General features: G+C 45.5%; 1 protein-coding gene across 1 annotated transcript in view; it reads left to right on the top strand.

Annotated features, from left to right (window-relative positions):
* The window catches only part of DNAH14 (dynein axonemal heavy chain 14), a 923,784-nt gene that overhangs the window by 535,854 nt on the left and 360,035 nt on the right, over positions 1-27,895 (top strand). The window contains exon 56 of the mRNA XM_069236199.1: positions 1,089-1,250. Coding sequence (XP_069092300.1) covers positions 1,089-1,250 — 162 coding nt within the window. The remainder of the gene's footprint in view (positions 1-1,088; positions 1,251-27,895) is intronic.

Below are 27,895 nucleotides of genomic sequence, written 5' to 3'. Positions count from 1 at the left end.
CACTGCTGAAATGTCCTGAAGAGAGATGACACTTCATCTCCCCCACTGAAATCTCTTGGTTTTGGGTATCCCTGTAGTCACACGTTCATCAAGGGACCAGCGCCTCCTTTCTCGGACACTTGTAGCTCTGTGCTACACGGAGCTATGAGTGGCCGAGAAAAGAGGTGCTGGTCCCTTGATGAATGTGTGCCAATAGGGAGGCTCTCCCACTGAGTTCCAGTTTAGGAGACAGAGTAATGAAACTCAATGATTCCAAGTTTGTGCACTGAAAATGAATGAGGGAGTCCAAGCTACCCTGTTTTTTTAGATATCATGATAACAGGTATGGGGTATGGTTTACGGGAGCTAACATCCTGAAGAAGGTCAATTGACCCATATGGGTCAACAGAGATGGCCGAAACATGTTGACTTAAGAGCAAATAACCAGGGGCGAATGGGTTACTGTGTCCCAAGATCACCATCGTTGGTCTATTTTTAATCCTAACCAGGGGATCCCTGAATAAAGATTAGGGCCAGATACCCAGGAGATTGTTTTAACAAGTTTGTCTGTTTTCTGCATGATAGGTCCCTATATGTTTGTTGTGCATTGTTCCCCCTTTCCTATTGCTCCATCCCTGCTGTTGGCTATCAACAAAAGCCGATAATGAAGCATGCCACGACTAGCGGTTGATGGCAATTTTTTAACAACCCAGCATTGTTTGATATTTAGGTAGAGCTTTTATTTGTTTTGAGGGAATCTGCCTGTTTTTCCTTGTCCCTTTTATGATACTGGCATGGAGAAGGACTATTTTTACCCTGCACATATTTCTATAATTTTAAATTTTGAATTTGAATGACTCATTTACAACCTAGGCACAGGGAGATGAAGTCAATTGACTAAAATCGTACAGTGAACCATGACCTATTTTCCAACAGCATTTGAAATTCTTACAATTCTTACAGCCTCTGAACCTTTATAGAACGTCATATCTTCAATAACATTTTTACAAGTACCTCTTTGTACTGTTAACACTATCAATTACTAATTCAAACAATGCTTTGCGGCAGGCATGTGCTTGCTCCTAATTTTGCCTTTTTCTTTGTCCCAGGAATCATTTATGGAAGATTTAAATAGTATTCTGAATTCAGGAGAGCTTCCTGATTTGTTTGACAATGAGGAATTGGACAATATTGTTATGGAGCTGAAAGGTGAAGCCATGCAAGCCAACTGCTCCGAAAACAGGCAATCGGTTATCTCATTCTTCTTGCAGGTATTGGAACACCTGTTGACCGTGACCGTGATTTCTTTTTTGTACCTAACATTATGCTATTAGTAGACATGTAGGGACAGGGTAGTAGTAATACAGTATGTAGAGTCCTATTTCGTCTCACTTGTTCTTCTGTTATGAGCTGCAGGGGGGCTTCCTGTATGTGTTGCACTACTATTGGATAACTTGTACTGTTGTTTGCTATAAACTTTTATGCCTGAACCGTTACTGAAGGTTCTAGATCCAATGCACTTTATGCTGTACCCAAAATACATTATCACTATTATGATCAATATTTTTATAAAGTTGCTATGTTATGACTTTGAGCACCTAATACAGGCTTTGGTACTGGGGGTATTTCAGCACACAGCATTCTTTGCTCTGAATCATCACTTTACTTTCTTGCACTTTGGATCATATCTTGATACATATAAGATGGCTCGATACAGGTTTGACTCCCTGAGAATCATCTCCACCCTTTCTGATGGTCAAGGTGGACTGGTGGCAGCCCTGCACTGTAATGGAACTTGAGTACCATTCCTATTCTAGGGATTGGGGAGCAATCGTCTGCTATTCCTCCCTGATCCACCTTCCTGCCTATGGTAAATTTATCACCATTCTCGCCCGCTATATTTTCTACTTGGTTTTTTGACTCAAGTTGGACCTGTTTCCCCTTTCTGTTGCTTACGTTTTGTTTCCAGGCCACTTTCCAACTTTTGCCAGTCAAATCAACTACGCCTGTCCCTCCAGTTTGCCAAATATGCAGCATGTCATAGAACCAACTACGGTGTTTGCTCTCATATATCACCTGCCAGGATGGAGAAAGTGATGCCAATATAAATGATGTAAGGAGCTCTCCGCATCACCACTCCTGGGACAAGAATGCATACCTGATTGCCAGCATTTATAGAGGGAAGGTATTATGTAATGGCAATGAGAAATTTGCCATATTTTTTTAGGTTTAAAGGACAGCCGACAGGAACAACCTTTGTTTGCTCTTGTAAAACTAGTCTGCACCTAACATTTATTATTATGAGGGTGTGGGGGTAATTTAGTTTGTGGTGTGTGCTAAATAAATGATAAACAGTTCTACAGAAGTAGAGCAAAATTGTACAGGTATGTGGAATATAATTCTGCCACGGGACATAGATCATGAACCCATGTGAATTACGAAAAAGCTCTGAGTGAACAATGGGGCTTTCTAGTGCACCATCAAAGCAATGATTGTGGAGAGTCGGGGCAGAACAGAAACGTTTTGGCTGTCATCTGCTTTGTCGTATCTATGGTTTGCCTCTGCACTTTCACAATTATGAAGAAACATAACAGGATGTGTGGTCTCTTTGCTGAACATGATATTTCACACTTTTCCTATACAGTGCCTACAACACCAGTTCTCTGGCACCCATCAGTGTTTTCTTCAAGGTTGTTATCTGCAACAAAGGCTGCTGTGCCAAGAATGGACCTCAGACTGATGACTAGTCAGGGCTCTTCAGAGATATGGGCAGTGTTTCCTTGCTTCTCAAAGTAAACACAATGTGTATCTATTCATGTTATTCAAGAGGTGGTACCAGACCAATGAGACTAGAAAAAGAGTAGATAAGAGGTGAAACAGCCACAGTAGGTGTAAAGCAGGGGGAGCAGGAACTGTTCTTTTAAGGTTTGACTGGCTTTGACTATTTAAAATAAAATTGTAATGTACAGGTGCAGTACAACAGAAGGCTCGTCTTCATGAAGCTGTGCCTATGGCGAGGATGTTCCAGAAAGTGAGGCCATGTGCAGAGAGGGCAAAATTGTGAACGAATATGCTTGTGTAGTGCACAGCTATGTACCTGTTTTATGCCAGTGCACTTTCCTTTCTAAAGTGCATCTTTTTAACTGCTGACATACACACAGCACAGCTCGGCAACATAGAGTCACAACCACTGCTCACTATTTCCAGGGGTGTCGCAGCCGTGGGTTTTTCTGCAGGCCATGTTTTTTTATTTCATTTCCAACAAAAATGAATCATACATGCAGGACATCACCCATTAACAAAACATGTAGGATGTAGACTCCTCAGCAGGAATACAATCCCATTGATTGATATACAGTTTGACAGTATACGTTATGTGACAGATAAGAGACAGTGATTGGTCTGTACCTCCCTTTGGGATTCAAGATGAGCAAATGCATCTATAATGATGTCCCTTGGTACACTTCACTGATCAGTTTGTTCCAGGTCTGTGATCCCTCTGGCCTGTGCATACGGTATCATTGGCCTTGACTGTGGAAACATGGGGTATGGTGGTCACCTGTTAGGAAACAATGTGTGAAATATAATGTGTTGCATGTAGCCTCATGGAGGTCGTACATCATTCTTGGCTTCCATATTCCTGAGGTGTATATCACAGGTAGTTAAAGTATGGTCCATACCACCCCAGGCCCTAGTCGAGGTAATGACGTCCAGTTGCAAGCTCATTACCAGCTCTTCATGTCAGGCGATTTCCATGACGTTGCTATTTGTCTTTTATATACTAAGAGGGATAGGTCTACGAACTTATGTAGATATTTATCTCCTTTGTATTTAGATCTGATGCCTAACAGACAATACCCCGATGTGCTCTACAAGGGCTGAATGGTCCCCACCACTAGTTCCCATCCTGGTGTAACACCAAGCAGTCCCACACCATGCGGTAGAAAGCTGGGTCATTTGACCTGCACCTGGGGCATTTATCTGCAATCCAGTTACCTTGAAAGTGTGCATTCTATCATTCACCAGAAGGGCTTGGAGTAAGGGTATTCCCACATAACATACAAAATGTATTCAGTTTCTCTGTGGTACCTTAGGTTCATGGTTCTAGATTGGTCAGGAGTATTAGAGATCCTTTGCATATGTATTCAGGATAATCCAGTCTCAATCTTGGTTCCCCTGTCCTTGATCCCCCTCAGGGTTAGTATGTCAAGAACATTATGAAGTTGGGATGCTGATTTAGATTCTGTTTTCTCCAAGGCCAGTCGCTGGTACGGTGAAATACCATAAAACGACAAATCACATAGAAACCTATCCTGTTATGTACACATGCCCCGCTTGTGAAAGTTGGTCTATTCCTGCTCAATATAAGGTGGCATGAAGCAAATATTGGCATCACGTACCAGAATTGAACAATGTCCAGTTGTAACACAGTTGAACATAAATGTTATTGTTGTTTACAGTTGCATATATGCATTAACTGAGAAAATTCAATAAAGAAATGTATCCAAAAAACAATTCTGTTTTCTCCCGTAGAACATTAATATCTATTGGAGATTCTCAGCGGCTCATTCCTGTTGGTTAAGTTAGAAATATGTTTCACATCTGCAGTTCATCATTTATATTGTTAATGGTGGTTTGCACTTTATCTTTCCTTCTAGTCAGTACCTTTAACGTATCATTGCATGCATTGGTTGCAGTCAAAGTGCACTTGGTAGATTGTTCTGTGTGAAGGCTCTCCCATGGTTTCTCGTTGTAAGTGTATTGTAGATAGTTATATCCTGGGTGAGTAAATCCATTAATTTATTTTCATATATTGTGATGCTTCCTGGCATTTCCAGGTGTCAGGGAGTGCCATGTCTTTGACATCTACGGATGTCAGTGGTGATCACAGTGGACCATCATTCTAGAGGAATCAGTGTAGTACTCTCTTCCCCTGTAGTTTGAAAAAGCAGCTTTTCAAGACTACATATAGGGGGTCATTCTGACTCCCGCCGGGCGCGGTCACCGCGCGCCCGGCGGGAGCCGCCAAAATACCGTACCGTGGTCGGAAGACCGTGGTGGGTATTTTGAGGTTTCCCCTGGGCTGGCGGGCGGCCTCCAAAAGGCCGCCCGCCAGCCCAGGGGAAACCGTCCTTCCCACGATGAAGCCGGCTCGTAATCGAGCCGGCGGAGTGGGAAGGTGCGACGGGTGCTGTTGCACCCGTCGCGTATTTCACTGTCTGCCAAGCAGACAGTGAAATACTCGTAGGGGCCCTCTTTCGGGGGCCCCTGCAGTGCCCATGCCAGTGGCATGGACACTGCAGGAGCCCCCAGGGGCCCCGCGACCCCCCCCTACCGCCATCCGGTTCCCGGCGGGCGGACCGCCGGGAACTGGATGGCGGTAGGGGGGGTCGGAATCCCCTCGGCGGCGCAGCTAGCTGCGCCGCCTTGGAGGATTCAAAAGGGCGGCGGTACACTGGTGGGAGACCGCCAGTGTTGCCGGTCTGACTGCGGCTTTACCGCCGCGGTCAGAATGCCCTGCGGGGCACCGCCGGCCTGTCGGTCTAAGACCGCCGGGGTCAGAATGACCCCCATAGTGTTTTGTAGCACACCTTAGAATTATGGGCAGTACATCATAATAAATAAAAATGCCTTTCCTACAAGTGAGATTAGGATTTGTTTTCCACTGGCATCATTTTTACAGATTTTGCCAGAACTATGTTTAGACTACTCGCTATAACGATCAGGGGAGACATAAACTTCCAGTTTTGTCATTCCCAGATGAACCATAAGAATTGTCTGTGGAGTTCATAAATGGGTCCTGCTAAGTATGCATCTTTCAAGCCTAGGCAGAGTATCAAATCACCATTCAGCAAAACCCATCATATTAAAATGCCACTGGACTAAGACCATTAAAAGGTCTGGCCACATTCCTCTATTTTTGATGAGGAAGAGATTGGTCGGAAACCCTTTGTGATGGTAGGAAGGCCTTATTATCACTCATTTAGTCTCAAGCTGTATAGTTCTGAAGTAATTAACATCTTCATTGTTTGGAAAATGTATTGACTTTGGTAGCTTCAATAGAGCTCTATTGTCTGAAGGATCCATTGGTCCAATGATAACTTTTGCCATTTAAGTATAAACTCTGTGATGCTGCCTCCGAAGCTTACTTTGAGTAGAATGTATCTCAGTCTTTCCTCAGAACATGGTGCTGCGGGTGTTGATATAAGGTGCTATCTTCAATGACGTAGGCCGACCTCGTGTCATCATTTGGTGGGAGTCCCACCCGACTGTTTGGTTTTTCGCTGGACTTGCAGCCCTGAGAAACTGGCTCACTCTCACTCTCCAACTAACTAGGTTAATTTTCCTTCAAGTCAAACATTTCCACCTACAGGGTACCATACATTTTACAAGCTTTCATGTATGCTTGTCAATGTGTTAAGGGTGGTCACCCTTGTGCACCTTTTTAATCTTGTGTCCATTTCTGTCTAGCCTCAGGTCAGCAGGGGAGTTTATAATTCATATCTGGTGCTTCCAGTAATGGGGTTTAATTCTCAGCAGCAGGCTACAGACAGTGCGTGCAACTGGCAGGTAATGACCTTCCTGGGATCTTCCACTACTTGGTGCACCGATCTTTCCATGGATGACAAGTTAGAAGCAGTGGGACAAGCTCACCAATACCCACTGAATGCTCACAATCACCCTATGACATCATAGTTTGGGAGGGATCTCAATTAAGGACGTAGTGTGTTTCCTTGACCCCAAGTTTAGTGCTGTTAATTTATAAAAAATCAAAAGGAATATTCCTGGAAACATGCAATTGCCCTGGTTTTCGAGCTGTCTTTCTAGAAAGTAAACACCTGAAAGAGGGCTTGTGGGGTGTTGTACAATGACCAGGGTTTACTTTTTTACAGTTGTGTGTTCCAGAAGTAGAGGTAGCCATTTACATAAACACTTGGGAAATAATGGCACAGACAGATACATTGGCATTTGTACAGGCCGGTCGGAGCATAGATGGGTGGGTGGAGGAGTTTAGCTGGAATGGCAGATGTAAAGGGAGGAGTGGAGGGTTACATTATTTTCAGAACTCCAGTTCTTCATTAAAACTCTGCTAAAGATACCATACAACACTGTGAAATCAATTGATAAACTGCTGCCATGGCATGTATATCTGTCAGTCAATGTGCCAGGCATTTCCTCTAAAATCAAGAAGACATTAGAGAATTAACATAAAATATTCTCTCATTTGATCTTTTTAATTATTCAAAGACTATCCAAATTTCCCAAAAATGTTTTTTTTTCTCACAGACACTGTATCAAATCCCTAAATGAAGTCAAAACTAGATGAAATCTCCTGCAGTGGACCACTGTTCCTAAATTCAGTAAGGGACAGGTGAAGACAAAAAAACTGTTTTTTTTTCAACCCAGTCCTGCATCATTAACAGTCACCAAAACTATTAGAATGTTGCTTTGTTTTGTAGCGCCAAAGGCCTGACGTCTAAGATGGCCTCACAGTGGTGAGGTTCTAGAACTCAGAAGAGTTCATTCGCAATAATCAGACTTTTGCAGCTTGTCATTTTCAATCAAACAATAGGGATTGATGTGAGGGCTAGACAACAGAGGGAGTTAGTGCTGGGATCGGCAGTTTGACCCTGCTGCGGCCATGCGACAACATTGTCAGGCCTTTGGATAGAGGTTCTGGGCCTGTGCCCAGTCACGTCAGTGGCTGCGTGGAAACCAAATCCTGGGCAAGTTTGATGTGAGGTGGCGACCCCTGAGAGGGTAAGCCGGCACTGCTAACAGCACCCACAGGATCTGGGCTCTGAAGCTGTTTCAAGGTGAGTGACGGTCTTGGAATGCAGCCAAATGCTGTGTGGAACCTGCTGGGGGTGGAGCAGTGCTGAAAGCAGACCTTTTCTAGGTCAGGAAATTGCAAGGAGGCCTATGTGTTTTTGGGTAGGATGACACGATCATGTACAGGGCTTTCCCATCTGGACGGAGATTAGCAGCTAATATACGCTCACAAATCTATCCGTCATGAGTGCCGGGTGTTGCCAGGCATCCGATGTCTGATTGCGAGGACCAGGCAGCACAGGGGATCCTCAGCATTAATGGTTCCCTATGTCTGGCTTCATAGCTACTTGTGCTGTTGTCTGCATCAGTACCTGTAGGGAGATGGCAGGGTCTGTCCCACCCACCGGGCCAGGGAAGAAGTCTACCATACATCTGTGACACCACTCATCAGCATTAGGCGCAAGACAATGCTATAAAGTCAGTGTCATTGGGGACTCAAGTCTACAACATACATCATTTTTTATCAGATCTGAGAGCGACATTTCATATTACATGTGGCATAACTGACAGCGCACAGAAATGGGTAAATCCAATCACAAACAGTCTAAACTGCCCTTCATGACAAAGAACAAATAGACATGCCGTCTTCTGATTGAAAACAACACATCTCGGTTGTAGAAGTCTACAAGAATAAATGAAAACGGTTGAATATGCAAAAAGTCCTCTATGTTATCAAAGTGAAAAATGAAAATGTTGAAGCCAGACCTAGGTACCATGACCTCCAAATAACTACCAGAATCTACAGGCACTTGCAGTCTTGAAACGTAAGTGGAGAACCTACTGACCACAGCGCTTGCAGAAGACACTTTATCCTGCCTCTTTACCGTGGAGCAGGCGCATTGCTCCCTCATCCCGAGATCTGCACTGGGAGCTCAACTGCAGCACATCATCAACCATTTCCTTGCTTTGTTTGGCAAGGGAAAAGAAAGATCTGTCACAGGACAGCCGCACCACCTCTATAGTTCTAGACTTCACAATAGCTGTGCAACAAGCCAGACATGAATAGCTTCCTCTTAACCCCTTCGCTGCCAGGCCTTTTCCCCCTCCTGTGCCGAGCCTTTTTTTGGCTATTTGGAGCAGTTTGCGCTTAGGCCCTCATAACTTTTTGTACACATAAGCTACCCACGCCAAATTTGCGTCCTTTTTTTCCAACATCCTAGGGATTCTAGAGGTACCCAGACTTTGTGGGTTCCCCAGAAGGAGGCCAAGAAATTAGCCAAAATACAGTGAAAATTTAGTTTTTTTCAAAAAAATCGGAAAAAGGGGCTGCAGAAGAAGGCTTGTGGTTTTTTCCCTGAAAAGGGCATCAACAAAGGGTTTGTGGTGCTAAAATCAACAGCTTCCCAGCTTTAAGGAACAGGCAGACTTGAATCAGAAAACCCAATTTTTCAACACAATTTTGGCATTTTACTGGGACATACCCCATTTTTACGATTTTTTGTGCTTTCAGCCTCCTTCCAGTCAGTGACAGAAATGGGCATGAAACCAACGCTGGATCCCAGAAACCGCAACATTTCTGAAAAGTAGACAAAATTCTGAATTCAGCAAGGGGTAATTTGTGTTGATCCTACAAGGGTTTCCTACAGAAAATAACAACTGAAAAAGAAAAATATTGAAATTGAGGTGAAAAAAACATCAATTGTTCTCTACGTTTTACTCTGTAACTTTTTCTTGCAATGTCAGATTTTCGAAAGCAATATACCGTTACGTCTGCTGGACTCTTCTGGTTGCGGGGATATATAGGGCTTGTAGGTTCATCAAGAACTCTAGGTACCCAGAGCCAATAAATGACCTGCACCCTGCAGTGGGTTTTCATTCGATACCGGGTATTCAGCAATTAATTTGCTGAAATATAAAGAGTAAAAAATAGCTATCAAGAAAACCTTTCTATTTCCAAAATGGGCACAAGATAAGGTGTTGAGAAGCAGTGGTTATTTGCACATCTCTGAATTCCCGGGTGCCCATACTAGCATGTGAATTACAGGGCATTTCTCAAATAGACATCTTTTTTACACACTGTCTTACATTTGGAAGGGAAAAATGTAGAGAAAGACAAGGGGCAATAACACTTGTTTTGCCATTCTATCTTCCCCCAAGTCTCCCGATAAAAATGATACCTCACTTGTGTGGGTAGACCTAGCGCCTGGGACAGGATATGCCCCAAAACACAACGTGGACACATCACAGAAAACAGAGCTGTTTTTTGCAAAGTGTCTACATGTAGATTTTGGCCTCTAGCTCAGCCGGCACCTAGGGAAACCTACCAAACCTGCGCATTTTTTAAAACTAGAGACCTAGGGGAATCCAAGATGGGGTGACTTGTGGGGCTCTGACCAGGTTCTGTTACCCAGAATCCTTTGCAAACCTCAAAATTTGGCTAAAAAAACACATTTTCCTCACATTTCGGTGACAGAAAGTTCTGGAATCTGAGAGGAGCCACAAATTTCCTTCCACCCAGCGTTCCCCCAAGTCTCCCGATAAAAATGGTACCTCACTTGTGTGGGTAGGCTTAGCGCCCGCGACAGGATATGCCCCAAAACACAACGTGGACACATCACAGAAAACAGAGCTGTTTTTTGCAAAGTGCCTACCTGTAGATTTTGGCCTCTGGCTCAGCCGGCACCTAGGGAAACCTACCAAACCTGTGCATTTTTTAAAACTAGAGACCTAGGGGAATCCAAGATGGGGTGACTTGTGGGGCTCTGACCAGGTTCTGTTACCCAGAATCCTTTGCAAACCTCAAAATTTGGCTAAAAAAACACAGTTTCCTCACATTTCGGTGACAGAAAGTTCTGGAATCTGAGAGGAGCCACAAATTTCCTTCCACCCAGCGTTCCCCCAAGTCTCCCGATAAAAATGATACCTCACTTGTGTGGGTAGTCCTAGCGCCCGCGACAGGAAATGTCCCAAAACACAAAGTGGGCACATCCCATTTTTTGACAGAAAACAGAGCTGTTTTTTGCAAAGTGCCCACCTGTAGATTTTGGCCTCTAGCTCAGCCGGCACCTAGGGAAACCTACCCAACCTGTGCATTTTTGAAAACTAGAGACCTAGGGGAATCCAAGATGGGGTGACTTGTAGGGCTCTGACCAGGTTCGGTTACCCAGAATCCTTTGCAAACCTCAAAATTTGGCTAAAAAAACACATTTTCCTCACATTTCGGTGACAGAAAGTTCTGGAATCTGAGAGGAGCCACAAATTTCCTTCCACCCAGCGTTGCTCCAAGTCTCCCGATAAAAATGATACCTCACTTGTGTGGGTAGGCCTAGCGGCCGCGACAGTATGCACCCCAAAACACTACATGGACACATCCCATTTTTTGAAAGAAAACATAGCTGTTTTTTGCAAAGTGCCTACCTGTAGATTTTGGTCTCTAGCTCAGCCGGCACCTAGGGAAACATACCAACCCTGTGCAATTTTTAAAACTAGAGACCTAGGGGAATCCAAGATGGGGTGACTTGTGGGGCTCTGGCCAGGTTCTGTTACCCAGAATCCTTTGCAAACCTCAAAATTTGGCCAAACAAAACACATTTTTCTCACATTTCGGTGACAGAAAGTTCTGGAATCTGAGAGGAGCCACAAATTTCCTTCCACCCAGCGTTCCCCCAAGTCTCCCGATAAAAATGATACCTCACTTGTGTGGGTAGTCCTAGCGCCCGCGACAGGAAATGTCCCAAAACACAAAGTGGGCACATCCCATTTTTTGACAGAAAACAGAGCTGTTTTTTGCAAAGTGCCTACCTGTAGATTTTGGCCTCTAGCTCAGCCGGCACCTAGGGAAACCTACCCAACCTGTGCATTTTTGAAAACTAGAGACCTAGGGGAATCCAAGATGGGGTGACTTGTGGGGCTCTGACCAGGTTCTGTTACCCAGAACCCTTTGCAAACCTCAAAATTTGGCTAAAAAAACACATTTTCCTCACATTTCGGTGACAGAAAGTTCTGGAATCTGAGAGGAGCCACAAATTTCCTTCCACCCAGCGTTGCTCCAAGTCTCCCGATAAAAATGATACCTCACTTGTGTGGGTAGGCCTAGCGGCCGCGACAGTATACACCCCAAAACACTACGTGGACACATCCCATTTTTTGAAAGAAAACATAGCTGTTTTTTGCAAAGTGCCTACCTGTAGATTTTGGTCTCTAGCTCAGCCGGCACCTAGGGAAACATACCAAACCTGTGCAATTTTTTAAACTAGAGACCTAGGGGAATCCAAGATGGGGTGACTTGTGGGGCTCTGACCAGGTTCTGTTCCCCAGAATCCTTTGCAAACCTCAAATTTTGGCTAAAAAAACATATTTTCCTCACATTTCGGTGACAGAAAGTTCTGGAATCTGAGAGAAGCCACTAATTTCCTTCCACCCAGCGTTCCCCCAAGTCTCCCGATAAAAATAGTACCTCACTTGTGTGGGTATGCTTAGCGCCCGCGACAGGATATGCCCCAAAACACAACGTGGACACATCACAGAAAACAGAGCTGTTTTTTGCAAAGTGCCTACCTGTAGATTTTGGCCTCTAGCTCAGCCGGCACCTAGGAAAACCTACCAAACCTGTGCATTTGTGAAAACTAGAGACCTAGGGGAATCCAAGATGGGGTGACTTGTGGGGCTCTGACCAGGTTCTGTTACCCAGAATCCTTTGCAAACCTCAAAATTTGGTTAAAAAAAACACATTTTCCTCACATTTCGGTGACAGAAAGTTCTGGAATCTGAGAGGAGCCACAAATTTCCTTCCACCCAGCGTTCCCCCAAGTCTCCCGATAAAAATGATACCTCACTTGTGTGGGTAGTCCTAGCGCCCGCGACAGGAAATGTCCCAAAACACAACGTGGACACATCCCATTTTTTGAAAGAAAACAGAGCTGTTTTTTGCAAAGTGCCTACCTGTAGATATTGGCCTCTAGCTCAGCCAGCACCTAGGGAAACCTACCAAACCTGTGCATTTTTTAAAACTAGAGACCTAGGGGAATCCAAGATGGGGTGACTTGTGGGGCTCTGACCAGGTTCTGTTCCCCAGAATCCTTTGCAAACCTCAAATTTTGGCTAAAAAAACACATTTTCCTCACATTTCGGTAACAGAAAGTTCTGGAATCTGAGAGGAGCCACAAATTTCCTTCCACCCAGCGTTCCCCCAAGTCTCCCGATAAAAATGATACCTCACTTGTGTGGGTAGTCCTAGCGCCCGCGACAGGAAATGTCCCAAAACACAACGTGGACACCTCCCATTTTTTTAAAGAAAACAGAGGTGTTTTTTGCAAAGTGCCTACCTGTAGATTTTGGCCTCTAGCTCAGCCGGCACCTATGGAAACCTACCAAACCTGTGCATTTATGAAAACTAGAGACCTAGGGGAATCAAAGATGGGGTGACTTGTGGGGCTCTGACCAGGTTCTGTTCTCCAGAATCCTTTGCAAACCTCAAAATGTGGCTAAAAAAACATATTTTCCTCATACTTCGGTGACAGAAAGTTCTGGAATCTGAGAGGAGCCACAAATTTCCTTCCACCCAGCGTTGCCCCAAGTCTCCCGATAAAAATGATACCTCACTTGTGTGGGTAGTCCTAGCGCCTGCGACAGGAAATGTCCCAAAACACAAAGTGGGCACATCCCATTTTTTGACAGAAAACAGAGCTGTTTTTTGCAAAGTGCCTACCTGTAGATTTTGGCCTCTAGCTCAGCCGGCACCTAGGGAAACCTACCAAACCTGTGCATTTTTGAAAACTAGAGACCTAGGGGAATCCAAGATGGGGTGATTTGTGGGGCTCTGACCAGGTTCTGCTACCCAGAATCCTTTGCAAACCTCAAAATTTGGCTAAAAAAAACCACATTTTCCTCACATTTCGGTGACAGAAAGTTCTGGAATCTGAGAGGAGCCACAAGTTTCCTTCCACCCAGCGTTGCTCCAAGTCTCCCGATAAAAATGATACCTCACTTGTGTTGGTGGGCCTAGCGGCCGCGACAGGGAACACCCCAAAACACAACGTGGACACATCCCATTTTTTGAAAGAAAACAGAGCTGTTTTTTGCAAAGTGCCTACCTGTAGATTTTGGCCTCTAGCTCAGCCGGCACCTAGGGAAACCTACCAAACCTGTGCATTTTTTAAAACTAGAGACCTAGGGGAATCCAGGATGGGGTGACTTGTGGGGCTCTGACCAGGTTCTGTTCCCCAGAATCCTTTGCAAACCTCAAATTTTGGCTAAAAAAACACATTTTCCTCACATTTCGGTGACAGAAAGTTCTGGAATCTGAGAGGAGCCACAAATTTCCTTCCACCCAGCGTTCCCCCAAGTCTCCCGATAAAAATGATACCTCACTTGTGTGGGTAGTCCTAGCGCCCGCGACAGGAAATGTCCCAAAACACAACGATGACACCTCCCATTTTTTGAAAGAAAACAGAGGTGTTTTTTGCAAAGTGCCTACCTGTAAATTTTGGCTTCTAGCTCAGCTGGCACCTAGGGAAACCTACCAAACCTGTGCATTTATGAAAACTAGAGACCTAGGGGAATCCAAGATGGGGTGACTTGTGGGGCTCTGACCAGGTTCTGTTATCCAGAATCCTTTGCAAACCTCAAAATGTGGCCAAAAAAAACATATTTTCCTCATATTTCGGTGACAGAAAGTTCTGGAATCTGAGAGGAGCCACAAATTTCCTTCCACCCAGCGTTGCCGCCCCAAGTCTCCCGATAAAAATGATACCTCACTTGTGTGGGTAGTCCTAGCGCCTGCGACAGGAAATGTCCCAAAACACAAAGTGGGCACATCCCATTTTTTGACAGAAAACAGAGCTGTTTTTTGCAAAGTGCCTACCTGTAGATTTTGGCCTCCAGCTCAGCCGGCACCTAGGGAAACCTACCAAACCTGTGCATTTGTGAAAACTAGAGACCTAGGGGAACCAAGATGGAGTGACTTGTGGGGCTCTGACCAGGTTCTGTTACCCAGAATCCTTTGCAAACCTCAAAATTTGGCTAAAAAAACATATTTTCCTCATATTTCGGTGACAGAAAGTTCTGGAATCTGAGAGGAGCCACAAATTGTCTTCCACCCAGCGTTCCCCCAAGTCTCCCGATAAAAATGGTACCTCACTTGTGTGGGTAGGCCTAGCGCCCTCGACAGGATATGCCCCAAAACACAACGTGGACACATCACAGAAAACAGCTGTTTTTTGCAAAGTGCCTACCTGTAGATTTTGGCCTCTAGCTCAGCCGGCACCTAGGGAAACCTACCAAACCTGTGCATTTTTTAAAACTAGAGACCTAGGGGAATCCAAGATGGGGTGACTTGTGGGGCTCTGACCAGGTTCTGTTCCCCAGAATCCTTTGCAAACCTCAAAATTTGTCTAAAAAAACATATTTTCCTCACATTTCGGTGACAGAAAGTTCTGGAATCTGAGAGAAGCCACAAATTTCCTTCCACCCAGCGTTCCCCCAAGTCTCCCGATAAAAATGGTACCTCACTTGTGTGGGTAGGCTTAGCGCTCGCGACAGGATATGCCCCAAAACACAACGTGGACACATCACAGAAAACAGAGCTGTTTTTTGCAAAGTGCCTACCTGTAGATTTTGGCCTCTCGCTCAGCCGGCACCTAGGGAAACCTACCAAACCTGTGCATTTATTAAAACTAGAGACCTAGGGGAATCCAAGATGGGGTGACTTGTGGGGCTCTGACCAGGTTCTGTTCCCCAGAATCCTTTGCAAACCTCAAATTTTGGCTAAAAAAAACACATTTTCCTCACATTTCGGTGACAGAAAGTTCTGGAATCTGAGAGGAGCCACAAATTTCCTTCCACCCAGCGTTCCCCCAAGTCTCCTGATAAAAATGATACCTCACTTGTGTGGGTAGGCCTAGCGGCCGCGACAGGACATTCCCCAAAACACAACATGGACACATCCCATTTTTTGAAAGAAAACAGAGCTCTTTTTTGCAAAGTGCCTACCTGTAGATTTTGGCCTCTAGCTCAGCCGGCACCTAGGGAAACCTACCAAACCTGTGCATTTTTGAAAACTAGAGACCTAGGGGAATCCAAGATGGGGTGACTTGTGGGGCTCTGACCAGATTCTGTTACCCAGAATCCTTTGCAAACCTCAAAATTTGTCTAAAAAACATATTTTCCTCACATTTCGGTGACAGAAAGTTCTGGAATATGAGAGGAGCCACAAATTTCCTTCCACCCAGCGTTCCCCCAAGTCTCCCGATAAAAATGGTACCTCACTTGTGTGGGTAGGCTTTGCGCCCGCGACAGGATATGCCCCAAAACACAACGTGGACAAATCACAGAAAACAGCTGTTTTTTGCAAAGTGCCTACCTGTAGATTTTGGCCTCTAGCTCAGCCGGCACCTAGGGAAACCTACCAAACCTGTGCATTTTTTAAAACTAGAGACCTAGGGGAATCCAAGATGGGGTGACTTGTGGGGCTCTGACCAGGTTCTGTTCCCCAGAATCCTTTGCAAACCTCAAAATTTGTCTAAAAAAACATATTTTCCTCACATTTCGGTGACAGAAAGTTCTGGAATCTGAGAGAAGCCACAAATTTCCTTCCACCCAGCGTTCCCCCAAGTCTCCCGATAAAAATGGTACCTCACTTGTGTGGGTAGGCTTAGCGCCCGCGACAGGATATGCCCCAAAACACAACGTGGACACATCACAGAAAACAGAGCTGTTTTTTGCAAAGTGCCTACCTGTAGATTTTGGCCTCTAGCTCAGCCGGCACCTAGGGAAACCTACCAAACCTGTGCATTTTTTAAAACTAGAGACCTAGGGGAATCCAAGATGGGGTGACTTGTGGGGCTCTGACCAGGTTCTGTTCCCCAGAATCCTTTGCAAACCTCAAATTTTGGCTAAAAAAAACACATTTTCCTCACATTTCGGTGACAGAAAGTTCTGGAATCTGAGAGGAGCCACAACTTTCCTTCCACCCAGCGTTCCCCCAAGTCTCCCTATAAAAATTATACCTCACTTGTGTGGGTAGGCCTAGAGGCCGCAACAGGAAACACCCCAAAACACAACATGGACACATCCCATTTTTTGAAAGAAAACAGAGCTGTTTTTTGCAAAGTGCCTACCTGTAGGTTTTGGCCTCTAGCTCAGCCGGCACCTAGGGAAACCTACCAAACCTGTGCATTTTTGAAAACTAGAGACCTAGGGGAATCCAAGATGGGGTGACTTGTGGGGCTCTGACCAGGTTCTGTTACCCAGCATCCTTTGCAAACCTCAAAATTTGTCTAAAAAAAACATATTTTCCTCAAATTTCGGTGACAGAAAGTTCTGGAATATGAGAGGAGCCACAAATTTCCTTCCACCCAGCGTTCCCCCAAGTCTCCCGATAAAAATGGTACCTCACTTGTGTGGGTAGGCTTAGCGCCCGCGACAGGATATGCAACAAAACACAACGTGGACACATCACAGAAAACAGAGCTGTTTTTTGCAAAGTGCCTACCTGTAGATTTTGGCCTCTTGCTCAGCCGGCACCTAGGAAAACCTACCAAACCTGTGCATTTTTGAAAACTAGAGACCTAGGGGAATCCAAGATGGGGTGACTTGTGGGGCTCTGACCAGGTTCTGTTACCCAGAATCCTTTGCAAACCTCAAAATTTGGCTAAACAAAACACATTTTCCTCACATTTCGGTGACAGAAAGTTCTGGAATCTGAGAGGAGCAACAAATTTCCTTCCACCCAGCGTTGCTCCAAGTCTCCCGATAAAAATGATACCTCACTTGTGTTGGTGGGCCTAGCGGCCGCGACAGGGAACACCCCAAAACACAACGTGGACACATCCCATTTTTTGAAAGAAAACAAAGCTGTTTTTTGCAAAGTGCCTACCTGTAGATTTTGGCCTCTAGCTCAGCCGGCACCTATGGAAACCTACCAAACCTGTGCATTTTTTTAAACTAGAGACCTAGGGGAATCCAAGATGGGGTGACTTGTGGGGCTCTGACCAGGTTCTGTTCCCCAGAATCCTTTGCAAACCTCAAATTTTGGCTAAAAAAACACATTTTCCTCACATTTCGGTGACAGAAAGTTCTGGAATCTGAGAGGAGCCACAAATTTCCTTCCACCCAGCGTTCCCCCAAGTCTCCCGATAAAAATGATACCTCACTTGTGTGGGTAGTCCTAGCGCCCGCGACAGGAAATGTCCCAAAACACAACGTTGACACCTCCCATTTTTTGAAAAAAAACAGAGGTGTTTTTTGCAAAGTGCCTACCTGTAGATTTTGGCCTATAGCTCAGAGCCGGCACCTAGGGAAACCTACCAAACCTGTGCATTTATGAAAACTAGAGACCTAGGGGAATCCAAGATGGGGTGACTTGTGGGGCTCTGACCAGGTTCTGTTATCCAGAATCCTTTGCAAACCTCAACATTTGGCTAAAAAAACATATTTTCCTCATATTTCGGTGACAGAAAGTTCTGGAATCTGAGAGGAGCCACAAATTTCCTTCCACCCAGCGTTGCCCCAAGTCTCCTGATAAAAATTATACCTCACTTGTGTGGGTAGTCCTAGCGCCTGCGACAGGAAATGTCCCAAAACACAAAGTGGGCACATCCCATTTTTTGACAGAAAACAGAGCTGTTTTTTGCAAAGTGCCTACCTGTAGATTTTGGCCTCTAGCTCAGCCGGCACCTAGGGAAACCTACCAAACCTGTGCATTTTTGAAAACTAGAGACCTAGGGGAATCCAAGATGGGGTGACTTGTGGGGCTCTGACCAGGTTCTGTTACCCAGAATCCTTTGCAAACCTCAAAATTTGGCTAATAAAAACACATTTTCCTCACATTTCGGTGACAGAAAGTTCTGGAATCTGAGAGGAGCCACAAATTTCCTTCCACCCAGCGTTGCTCCAAGTCTCCCGATAAAAATGATACCTCACTTGTGTTGGTGGGCCTAGCGGCCGCGACAGGAAACACCCCAAAACACAACGTGGACACATCCCATTTTTTGAAAGAAAACAAAGCTGTTTTTTGCAAAGTGCCTACCTGTAGATTTTGGCCTCTAGCTCAGCCGGCACCTAGGGAAACCTACCAAACCTGTGCATTTTTTTAAACTAGAGACCTAGGGGAATCCAAGATGGGGTGACTTGTGGGGCTCTGACCAGGTTCTGTTCCCCAGAATCCTTTGCAAACCTCAAATTTTGGCTAAAAAAACACATTTTCCTCACATTTCGGTGACAGAAAGTTCTGGAATCTGAGAGGAGCCACAAATTTCCTTCCACCCAGCGTTCCCCCAAGTCTCCCGATAAAAATGATACCTCACTTGTGTGGGTAGTCCTAGCGCCCGCGACAGGAAATGTCCCAAAACACAACGTGGACACCTCCCATTTTTTTAAAAAAAACAGAGGTGTTTTTTGCAAAGTGCCTACCTGTAGATTTTGGCCTATAGCTCAGCCGGCACCTAGGGAAACCTACCAAACCTGTGCATTTATGAAAACTAGAGACCTAGGGGAATCCAAGATGGGGTGACTTGTGGGGCTCTGACCAGGTTCTGTTATCCAGAATCCTTTGCAAACCTCAAAATTTGGCTAAAAAAACATATTTTCCTCATATTTCGGTGACAGAAAGTCCTGGAATCTGAGAGGAGCCACAAATTTCCTTCCACCCAGCGTTCCCCCAAGTCTCCCGATAAAAATGGTACCTCACTTGTGTGGGTAGGCTTAGCGCCCGCGACAGGATATGCCCCAAAACACAACGTGGACACATCACAGAAAACAGAGCTGTTTTTTGCAAAGTGCCTACCTGTAGATTTTGGCCTCTAGCTCAGCCGGCACCTAGGGAAACCTACCAAACCTGTGCATTTTTTTAAACTAGAGACCTAGGGGAATCCAAGATGGGGTGACTTGTGGGGCTCTGACCAGGTTCTGTTCCCCAGAATCCTTTGCAAACCTCAAAATTTGTCTAAAAAAACATATTTTCCTCACATTTCGGTGACAGAAAGTTCTGGAATCTGAGAGGAGCCACAAATTTCCTTCCACCCAGCGTTCCCCCAAGTCTCCCGATAAAAATGGTACCTCACTTGTGTGGGTAGGCTTAGCGCCCGCGACAGGATATGCCCCAAAACACAACGTGGACACATCACAGAAAACAGAGCTGTTTTTTGCAAAGTGCCTACCTGTAGATTTTGGCCTCTAGCTCAGCCGGCACCTAGGGAAACCTACCAAACCTGTGCATTTTTTTAAACTAGAGACCTAGGGGAATCCAAGATGGGGTGACTTGTGGGGCTCTGACCAGGTTCTGTTCCCCAGAATCCTTTGCAATCCTCAAATTTAGGCTAAAAAAACACATTTTCCTCACATTTCGGTGACAGAAAGTTCTGGAATCTGAGAGGAGCCACAAATTTCCTTCCACCCAGCGTTCCCCCAAGTCTCCCGATAAAAATGATACCTCACTTGTGTGGGTAGTCCTAGCGCCCGCGACAGGAAATGTCCCAAAACACAACGTGGACACCTCCCATTTTTTGAAAAAAAACAGAGGTGTTTTTTGCAAAGTGCCTACCTGTAGATTTTGGCCTATAGCTCAGCCGGCACCTAGGGAAACCTACCAAACCTGTGCATTTATGAAAACTAGAGACCTAGGGGAATCCAAGATGGGGTGACTTGTGGGGCTCTGACCAGGTTCTGTTATCCAGAATCCTTTGCAAACCTCAACATTTGGCTAAAAAAACATATTTTCCTCATATTTCGGTGACAGAAAGTTCTGGAATCTGAGAGGAGCCACAAATTTCCTTCCACCCAGCGTTGCCCCAAGTCTCCCGATAAAAATGATACCTCACTTGTGTGGGTAGTCCTAGCGCCTGCGACAGGAAATGTCCCAAAACACAAAGTGGGCACATCCCATTTTTTGACAGAAAACAGAGCTGTTTTTTGCAAAGTGCCTACCTGTAGATTTTGGCCTCCAGCTCAGCCGGCACCTAGGGAAACCTACCAAACCTGTGCATTTTTGAAAACTAGAGACCTAGGGGAATCCAAGATGGGGTGACTTGTGGGGCTCTGACCAGGTTCTGTTACCCAGAATCCTTTGCAAACCTCAAAATTTGGCTAATAAAAACACATTTTCCTCACATTTCGGTGACAGAAAGTTCTGGAATCTGAGAGGAGCCACAAATTTCCTTCCATCCAGCGTTCCCCCAAGTCTCCCGATAAAAATGGTACCTCACTTGTGTGGGTAGGCTTAGCGCCCGCGACACGATATGCCCCAAAACACAACGTGGACACATCACAGAAAACAGAGCTGTTTTTTGCAAATTGCCTACCTGTAGATTTTGGCCTCTAGCTCAGCCGGCACCTAGGGAAACCTCCCAAACCTGTGCATTTTTTTAAACTAGAGACCTAGGGGAATCCAAGATGGGGTGACTTGTGGGGCTCTGACCAGGTTCTGTTCCCCAGAATCCTTTGCAAACCTCAAAATTTGTCTAAAAAAACATATTTTCCTCACATTTCGGTGACAGAAAGTTCTGGAATCTGAGAGAAGCCACAAATTTCCTTCCACCCAGCGTTCCCCCAAGTCTCCCGATAAAAATGGTACCTCACTTGTGTGGGTAGGCTTAGCGCCCGCGACAGGATATGGCCCAAAACACAACGTGGACACATCACAGAAAACAGAGCTGTTTTTTGCAAAGTGCCTACCTGTAGATTTTGGCCTCTAGCTCAGCCGGCACCTAGGGAAACCTACCAAACCTGTGCATTTTTTAAAACTAGAGACCTAGGGGAATCCAAGATGGGGTGACTTGTGGGGCTCTGACCAGGTTCTGTTCCCCAGAATCCTTTGCAAACCTCAAATTTTGGCTAAAAAAAACACATTTTCCTCACATTTCGGTGACCGAAAGTTCTGGAATCTGAGAGGAGCCACAAATTTCCTTCCACCCAGCGTTCCCCCAAGTCTCCCGATAAAAATGATACCTCACTTGTGTGGGTAGGCCTAGAGGCCGCGACAGGAAACACCCCAAAACACAACGTGGACACATCACAGAAAACAGAGCTGTTTTTTGCAAAGTGCCTACCTGTAGATTTTGGCCTCTAGCTCAGCCGGCACCTAGGGAAACCTACCAAACCTGTGCATTTTTTAAAACTAGAGACCTAGGGGAATCCAAGATGGGGTGACTTGTGGGGCTCTGACCAGGTTCTGTTCCCCAGAATCCTTTGCAAACCTCAAATTTTGGCTGAAAAAAACACATTTTCCTCACATTTCGGTGACAGAAAGTTCTGGAATCTGAGAGGAGCCACAAATTTCCTTCCACCCAGCGTTCCCCCAAGTCTCCCGATAAAAATGATACCTCACTTGTGTGGGTAGGCCTAGAGGCCGCGACAGGAAACACCCCAAAACACAACATGGACACATCCCATTTTTTGAAAGAAAACAGAGCTGTTTTTTGCAAAGTGCCTACCTGTAGATTTTGGCCTCTAGCTCAGCCGGCACCTAGGGAAACCTACCAAACCTGTGCATTTTTGAAAACTAGAGACCTAGGGGAATCCAAGATGGGGTGACTTGTGGGGCTCTGACCAGGTTCTGTTACCCAGCATCCTTTGCAAACCTCAAAATTTGTCTAAAAAAACATATTTTCCTCACATTTCGGTGACAGAAAGTTCTGGAATATGAGAGGAGCCACAAATTTCCTTCCACCCAGCGTTCCCCCAAGTCTCCCGATAAAAATGGTACCTCACTTGTGTGGGTAGGCTTAGCGCCCGCGACACGATATGCCCCAAAACACAACGTGGACACATCACAGAAAACAGAGCTGTTTTTTGCAAAGTGCCTACCTGTAGATTTTGGCCTCTAGCTCAGCCGGCACCTAGGGAAACCTACCAAACCTGTGCATTTTTTAAAACTAGAGACCTAGGGGAATCCAAGATGGGGTGACTTGTGGGGCTCTGACCAGGTTCTGTTCCCCAGAATCCTTTGCAAACCTCAAAATTTGTCTAAAAAAACATATTTTCCTCACATTTCGGTGACAGAAAGTTCTGGAATCTGAGAGAAGCCACAAATTTCCTTCCACCCAGCGTTCCCCCAAGTCTCCCGATAAAAATGGTACCTCACTTGTGTGGGTAGGCTTAGCGCCCACGACAGGATATGCCCCAAAACACAACGTGGACACATCACAGAAAACAGAGCTGTTTTTTGCAAAGTGCCTACCTGTAGATTTTGGCCTCTAGCTCAGCCGGCACTTAGGGAAACCTACCAAACCTGTGCATTTTTTTAAACTAGAGACCTAGGGGAATCCAAGATGGGGTGACTTGTGGGGCTCTGACCAGGTTCTGTTCCCCAGAATCCTTTGCAAACCTCAAATTTTGGCTAAAAAAAACACATTTTCCTCACATTTCGGTGACAGAAAGTTCTGGAATCTGAGAGGAGCCACAAATTTCCTTCCACCCAGCGTTCCCCCAAGTCTCCCGATAAAAATGATACTTCACTTGTGTGGGTAGGCCTAGAGGCCGCGACAGGAAACACCCCAAAACACAACATGGACACATCCCATTTTTTGAAAGAAAACAGAGCTGTTTTTTGCAAAGTGCCTACCTGTAGATTTTGGCCTCTAGCTCAGCCGGCACCTAGGGAAACCTACCAAACCTGTGCATTTTTGAAAACTAGAGACCTAGGGGAATCCAAGATGGGGTGACTTGTGGGGCTCTGACCAGGTTCTGTTCCCCAGAATCCTTTGCAAACCTCAAAATTTGTCTAAAAAAACATATTTTCCTCACATTTCGGTGACAGAAAGTTCTGGAATCTGAGAGAAGCCCCAAATTTCCTTCCACCCAGCGTTCCCCCAAGTCTCCCGATAAAAATGGTACCTCACTTGTGTGGGTAGGCTTAGCGCCCGCGACAGGATATGCCCCAAAACACAACGTGGACACATCACAGAAAACAGAGCTGTTTTTTGCAAAGTGCCTACCTGTAGATTTTGGCCTCTAGCTCAGCCGGCACCTAGGGAAACCTACCAAACCTGTGCATTTTTTAAAACTAGAGACCTAGGGGAATCCAAGATGGGGTGACTTGTGGGGCTCTGACCAGGTTCTGTTCCCCAGAATCCTTTGCAAACCTCAAATTTTGGCTAAAAAAAACACATTTTCCTCACATTTCGGTGACAGAAAGTTCTGGAATCTGAGAGGAGCCACAAATTTCCTTCCACCCAGCGTTCCCCCAAGTCTCCCGATAAAAATGATACCTCACTTGTGTGGGTAGGCCTAGAGGCCGCGACAGGAAACACCCCAAAACACAACATGGACACATCCCATTTTTTGAAAGAAAACAGAGCTGTTTTTTGCAAAGTGCCTACCTGTAGATTTTGGCCTCTAGCTCAGCCGGCACCTAGGGAAACCTACCAAACCTGTGCATTTTTTAAAACTAGAGACCTAGGGGAATCCAAGATGGGGTGACTTGAGGGGCTCTGACCAGGTTCTGTTCCCCAGAATCCTTTGCAAACCTCAAAATTTGTCTAAAAAAACATATTTTCCTCACATTTCGGTGACAGAAAGTTCTGGAATCTGAGAGAAGCCACAAATTTCCTTCCACCCAGCGTTCCCCCAAGTCTCCCGATAAAAATGGTACCTCACTTGTGTGGGTAGGCTTAGCGCCCGCGACAGGATATGCCCCAAAACACAACGTGGACACATCACAGAAAACAGAGCTGTTTTTTGCAAAGTGCCTACCTGTAGATTTTGGCCTCTAGCTCAGCCGGCACCTAGGGAAACCTACCAAACCTGTGCATTTTTTAAAACTAGAGACCTAGGGGAATCCAAGATGGGGTGACTTGTGGGGCTCTGACCAGGTTCTGTTCCCCAGAATCCTTTGCAAACCTCAAATTTTGGCTAAAAAAAACACATTTTCCTCACATTTCGGTGACAGAAAGTTCTGGAATCTGAGAGGAGCCACAAATTTCCTTCCACCCAGCGTTCCCCCAAGTCTCCCGATAAAAATGGTACCTCACTTGTGTGGGTAGGCTTAGCGCCCGCGACAGGATATACCCCAAAACACAACGTGGACACATCACAGAAAACAGAGCTGTTTTTTGCAAAGTGCCTACCTGTAGATTTTGGCCTCTAGCTCAGCCGGCACCTAGGGAAACCTACCAAACCTGTGCATTTTTTAAAACTAGAGACCTAGGGGAATCCAAGATGGGGTGACTTGTGGGGCTCTGACCAGGTTCTGTTCCCCAGAATCCTTTGCAAACCTCAAATATTGGCTAAAAAAAAACACATTTTCCTCACATTTCGGTGACAGAAAGTTCTGGAATCTGAGAGGAGCCACAAATTTCCTTCCACCCAGCGTTCCCCCAAGTCTCCCGATAAAAATGATACCTCACTTGTGTGGGTAGGCCTAGAGGCCGCGACAGGAAACACCCCAAAACACAACATGGACACATCCCATTTTTTGAAAGAAAACAGAGCTGTTTTTTGCAAAGTGCCTACCTGTAGATTTTGGCCTCTAGCTCAGCCGGCACCTAGGGAAACCTACCAAACCTGTGCATTTTTGAAAACTAGAGACCTAGGGGAATCCAAGATGGGGTGACTTGTGGGGCTCTGACCAGGTTCTGTTACCCAGCATCCTTTGCAAACCTCAAAATTTGTCTAAAAAAACATATTTTCCTCACATTTCGGTGACAGAAAGTTCTGGAATATGAGAGGAGCCACAAATTTCCTTCCACCCAGCGTTCCCCCAAGTCTCCCGATAAAAATGGTACCTCACTTGTGTGGGTAGGCTTAGCGCCCGCGACAGGATATGCCCCAAAACACAACGTGGACACATCACAGAAAACAGAGCTGTTTTTTGCAAAGTGCCTACCTGTAGATTTTGGCCTCTTGCTCAGCCGGCACCTAGGAAAACCTACCAAACCTGTGCATTTTTTAAAACTAGAGAGCTAGGGGAATCCAAGATGGGGTGACTTGTGGGGCTCTGACCAGGTTCTGTTACCCAGAATCCTTTGCAAACCTCAAAATTTGGCTAAAAAAAACACATTTTCCTCACATTTCGGTGACAGAAAGTTCTGGAATCTGAGAGGAGCCACAAATTTCCTTCCACCCAGCGTTGCTCCAAGTCTCCCGATAAAAATGATACCTCACTTGTGTTGGTGGGCCTAGCGGCCGCGACAGGAAACACCCCAAAACACAACGTTGACGCATCCCATTTTTTGAAAGAAAACAAAGCTGTTTTTTGCAAAGTGCCTACCTGTAGATTTTGGCCTCTAGCTCAGCCGGCACCTAGGGAAACCTACCAAACCTGTGCATTTTTTAAAACTAGAGACCTAGGGGAATCCAAGATGGGGTGACTTGTGGGGCTCTGACCAGGTTCTGTTCCCCAGAATCCTTTGCAAACCTCAAATTTTGGCTAAAAAAACACATTTTCCTCACATTTCGGTGACAGAAAGTTCTGGAATCTGAGAGGAGCCACAAATTTCCTTCCACCCAGCGTTCCCCCAAGTCTCCCGATAAAAATGATACCTCACTTGTGTGGGTAGTCCTAGCGCCCGCGACAGGAAATGTCCCAAAACACAACGTGGACACCTCCCATTTTTTGAAAAAAAACAGAGGTGTTTTTTGCAAAGTGCCTACCTGTAGATTTTGGCCTATAGCTCAGCCGGCACCTAGGGAAACCTACCAAACCTGTGCATTTATGAAAACTAGAGACCTAGGGGAATCCAAGATGGGGTGACTTGTGGGGCTCTGACCAGGTTCTGTTATCCAGAATCCTTTGCAAACCTCAAAATTTGGCTAAAAAAACATATTTTCCTCATATTTCGGTGACAGAAAGTTCTGGAATCTGAGAGGAGCCACAAATTTCCATCCACCCAGCGTTGCCCCAAGTCTCCCGATAAAAATGATACCTCACTTGTGTGGGTAGTCCTAGCGCCTGCGACAGGAAACACCCCAAAACACAACATGGACACATCCCATTTTTTGAAAGAAAACAGAGCTGTTTTTTGCAAAGTGCCTACCTGTAGATTTTGGCCTCTAGCTCAGCCGGCACCTAGGGAAACCTACCAAACCTGTGCATTTTTTAAAACTAGAGACCTAGGGGAATCCAAGATGGGGTGACTTGTGGGGCTCTGACCAGGTTCTGTTACCCAGCATCCTTTGCAAACCTCAAAATTTGTCTAAAAAAACATATTTTCCTCACATTTCGGTGACAGAAAGTTCTGGAATATGAGAGGAGCCACAAATTTCCTTCCACCCAGCGTTCCCCCAAGTCTCCCGATAAAAATGGTACCTCACTTGTGTGGGTAGGCTTAGCGCCCGCGACAGGATATGCCCCAAAACACAACGTGGACACATCACAGAAAACAGAGCTGTTTTTTGCAAAGTGCCTACCTGTAGATTTTGGCCTCTAGCTCAGCCGGCACCTAGGGAAACCTACCAAACCTGTGCATTTTTTTAAACTAGAGACCTAGGGGAATCCAAGATGGGGTGACTTGTGGGGCTCTGACCAGGTTCTGTTCCCCAGAATCCTTTGCAAACCTCAAAATTTGTCTAAAAAAACATATTTTCCTCACATTTCGGTGACAGAAAGTTCTGGAATCTGAGAGAAGCCACAAATTTCCTTCCACCCAGCCTTCCCCCAAGTCTCCCGATAAAAATGGTACCTCACTTGTGTGGGTAGGCTTAGCGCCCGCGACAGGATATGCCCCAAAACACAACGTGGACACATCACAGAAAACAGAGCTGTTTTTTGCAAAGTGCCTACCTGTAGATTTTGGCCTCTAGCTCAGCCGGCACCTAGGGAAACCTACCAAACCTGTGCATTTTTTAAAACTAGAGACCTAGGGGAATCCAAGATGGGGTGACTTGTGGGGCTCTGACCAGGTTCTGTTCCCCAGAATCCTTTGCAAACCTCAAATTTTGGCTAAAAAAAACACATTTTCCTCACATTTCGGTGACAGAAAGTTCTGGAATCTGAGAGGAGCCACAAATTTCCTTCCACCCAGCGTTCCCCCAAGTCTCCCGATAAAAATGATACCTCACTTGTGTGGGTAGGCCTAGAGGCCGCGACAGGAAACACCCCAAAACACAACATGGACACATCCCATTTTTTGAAAGAAAACAGAGCTGTTTTTTGCAAAGTGCCTACCTGTAGATTTTGGCCTCTAGCTCAGCCGGCACCTAGGGAAACCTA

The sequence above is a fragment of the Pleurodeles waltl genome, chromosome 5 (genome assembly GCF_031143425.1).
Source record: "Pleurodeles waltl isolate 20211129_DDA chromosome 5, aPleWal1.hap1.20221129, whole genome shotgun sequence".
NCBI classification, from domain to species: Eukaryota; Metazoa; Chordata; class Amphibia; order Caudata; family Salamandridae; genus Pleurodeles; species Pleurodeles waltl.
This window is presented reverse-complemented; position numbering and strand designations above follow the sequence as displayed.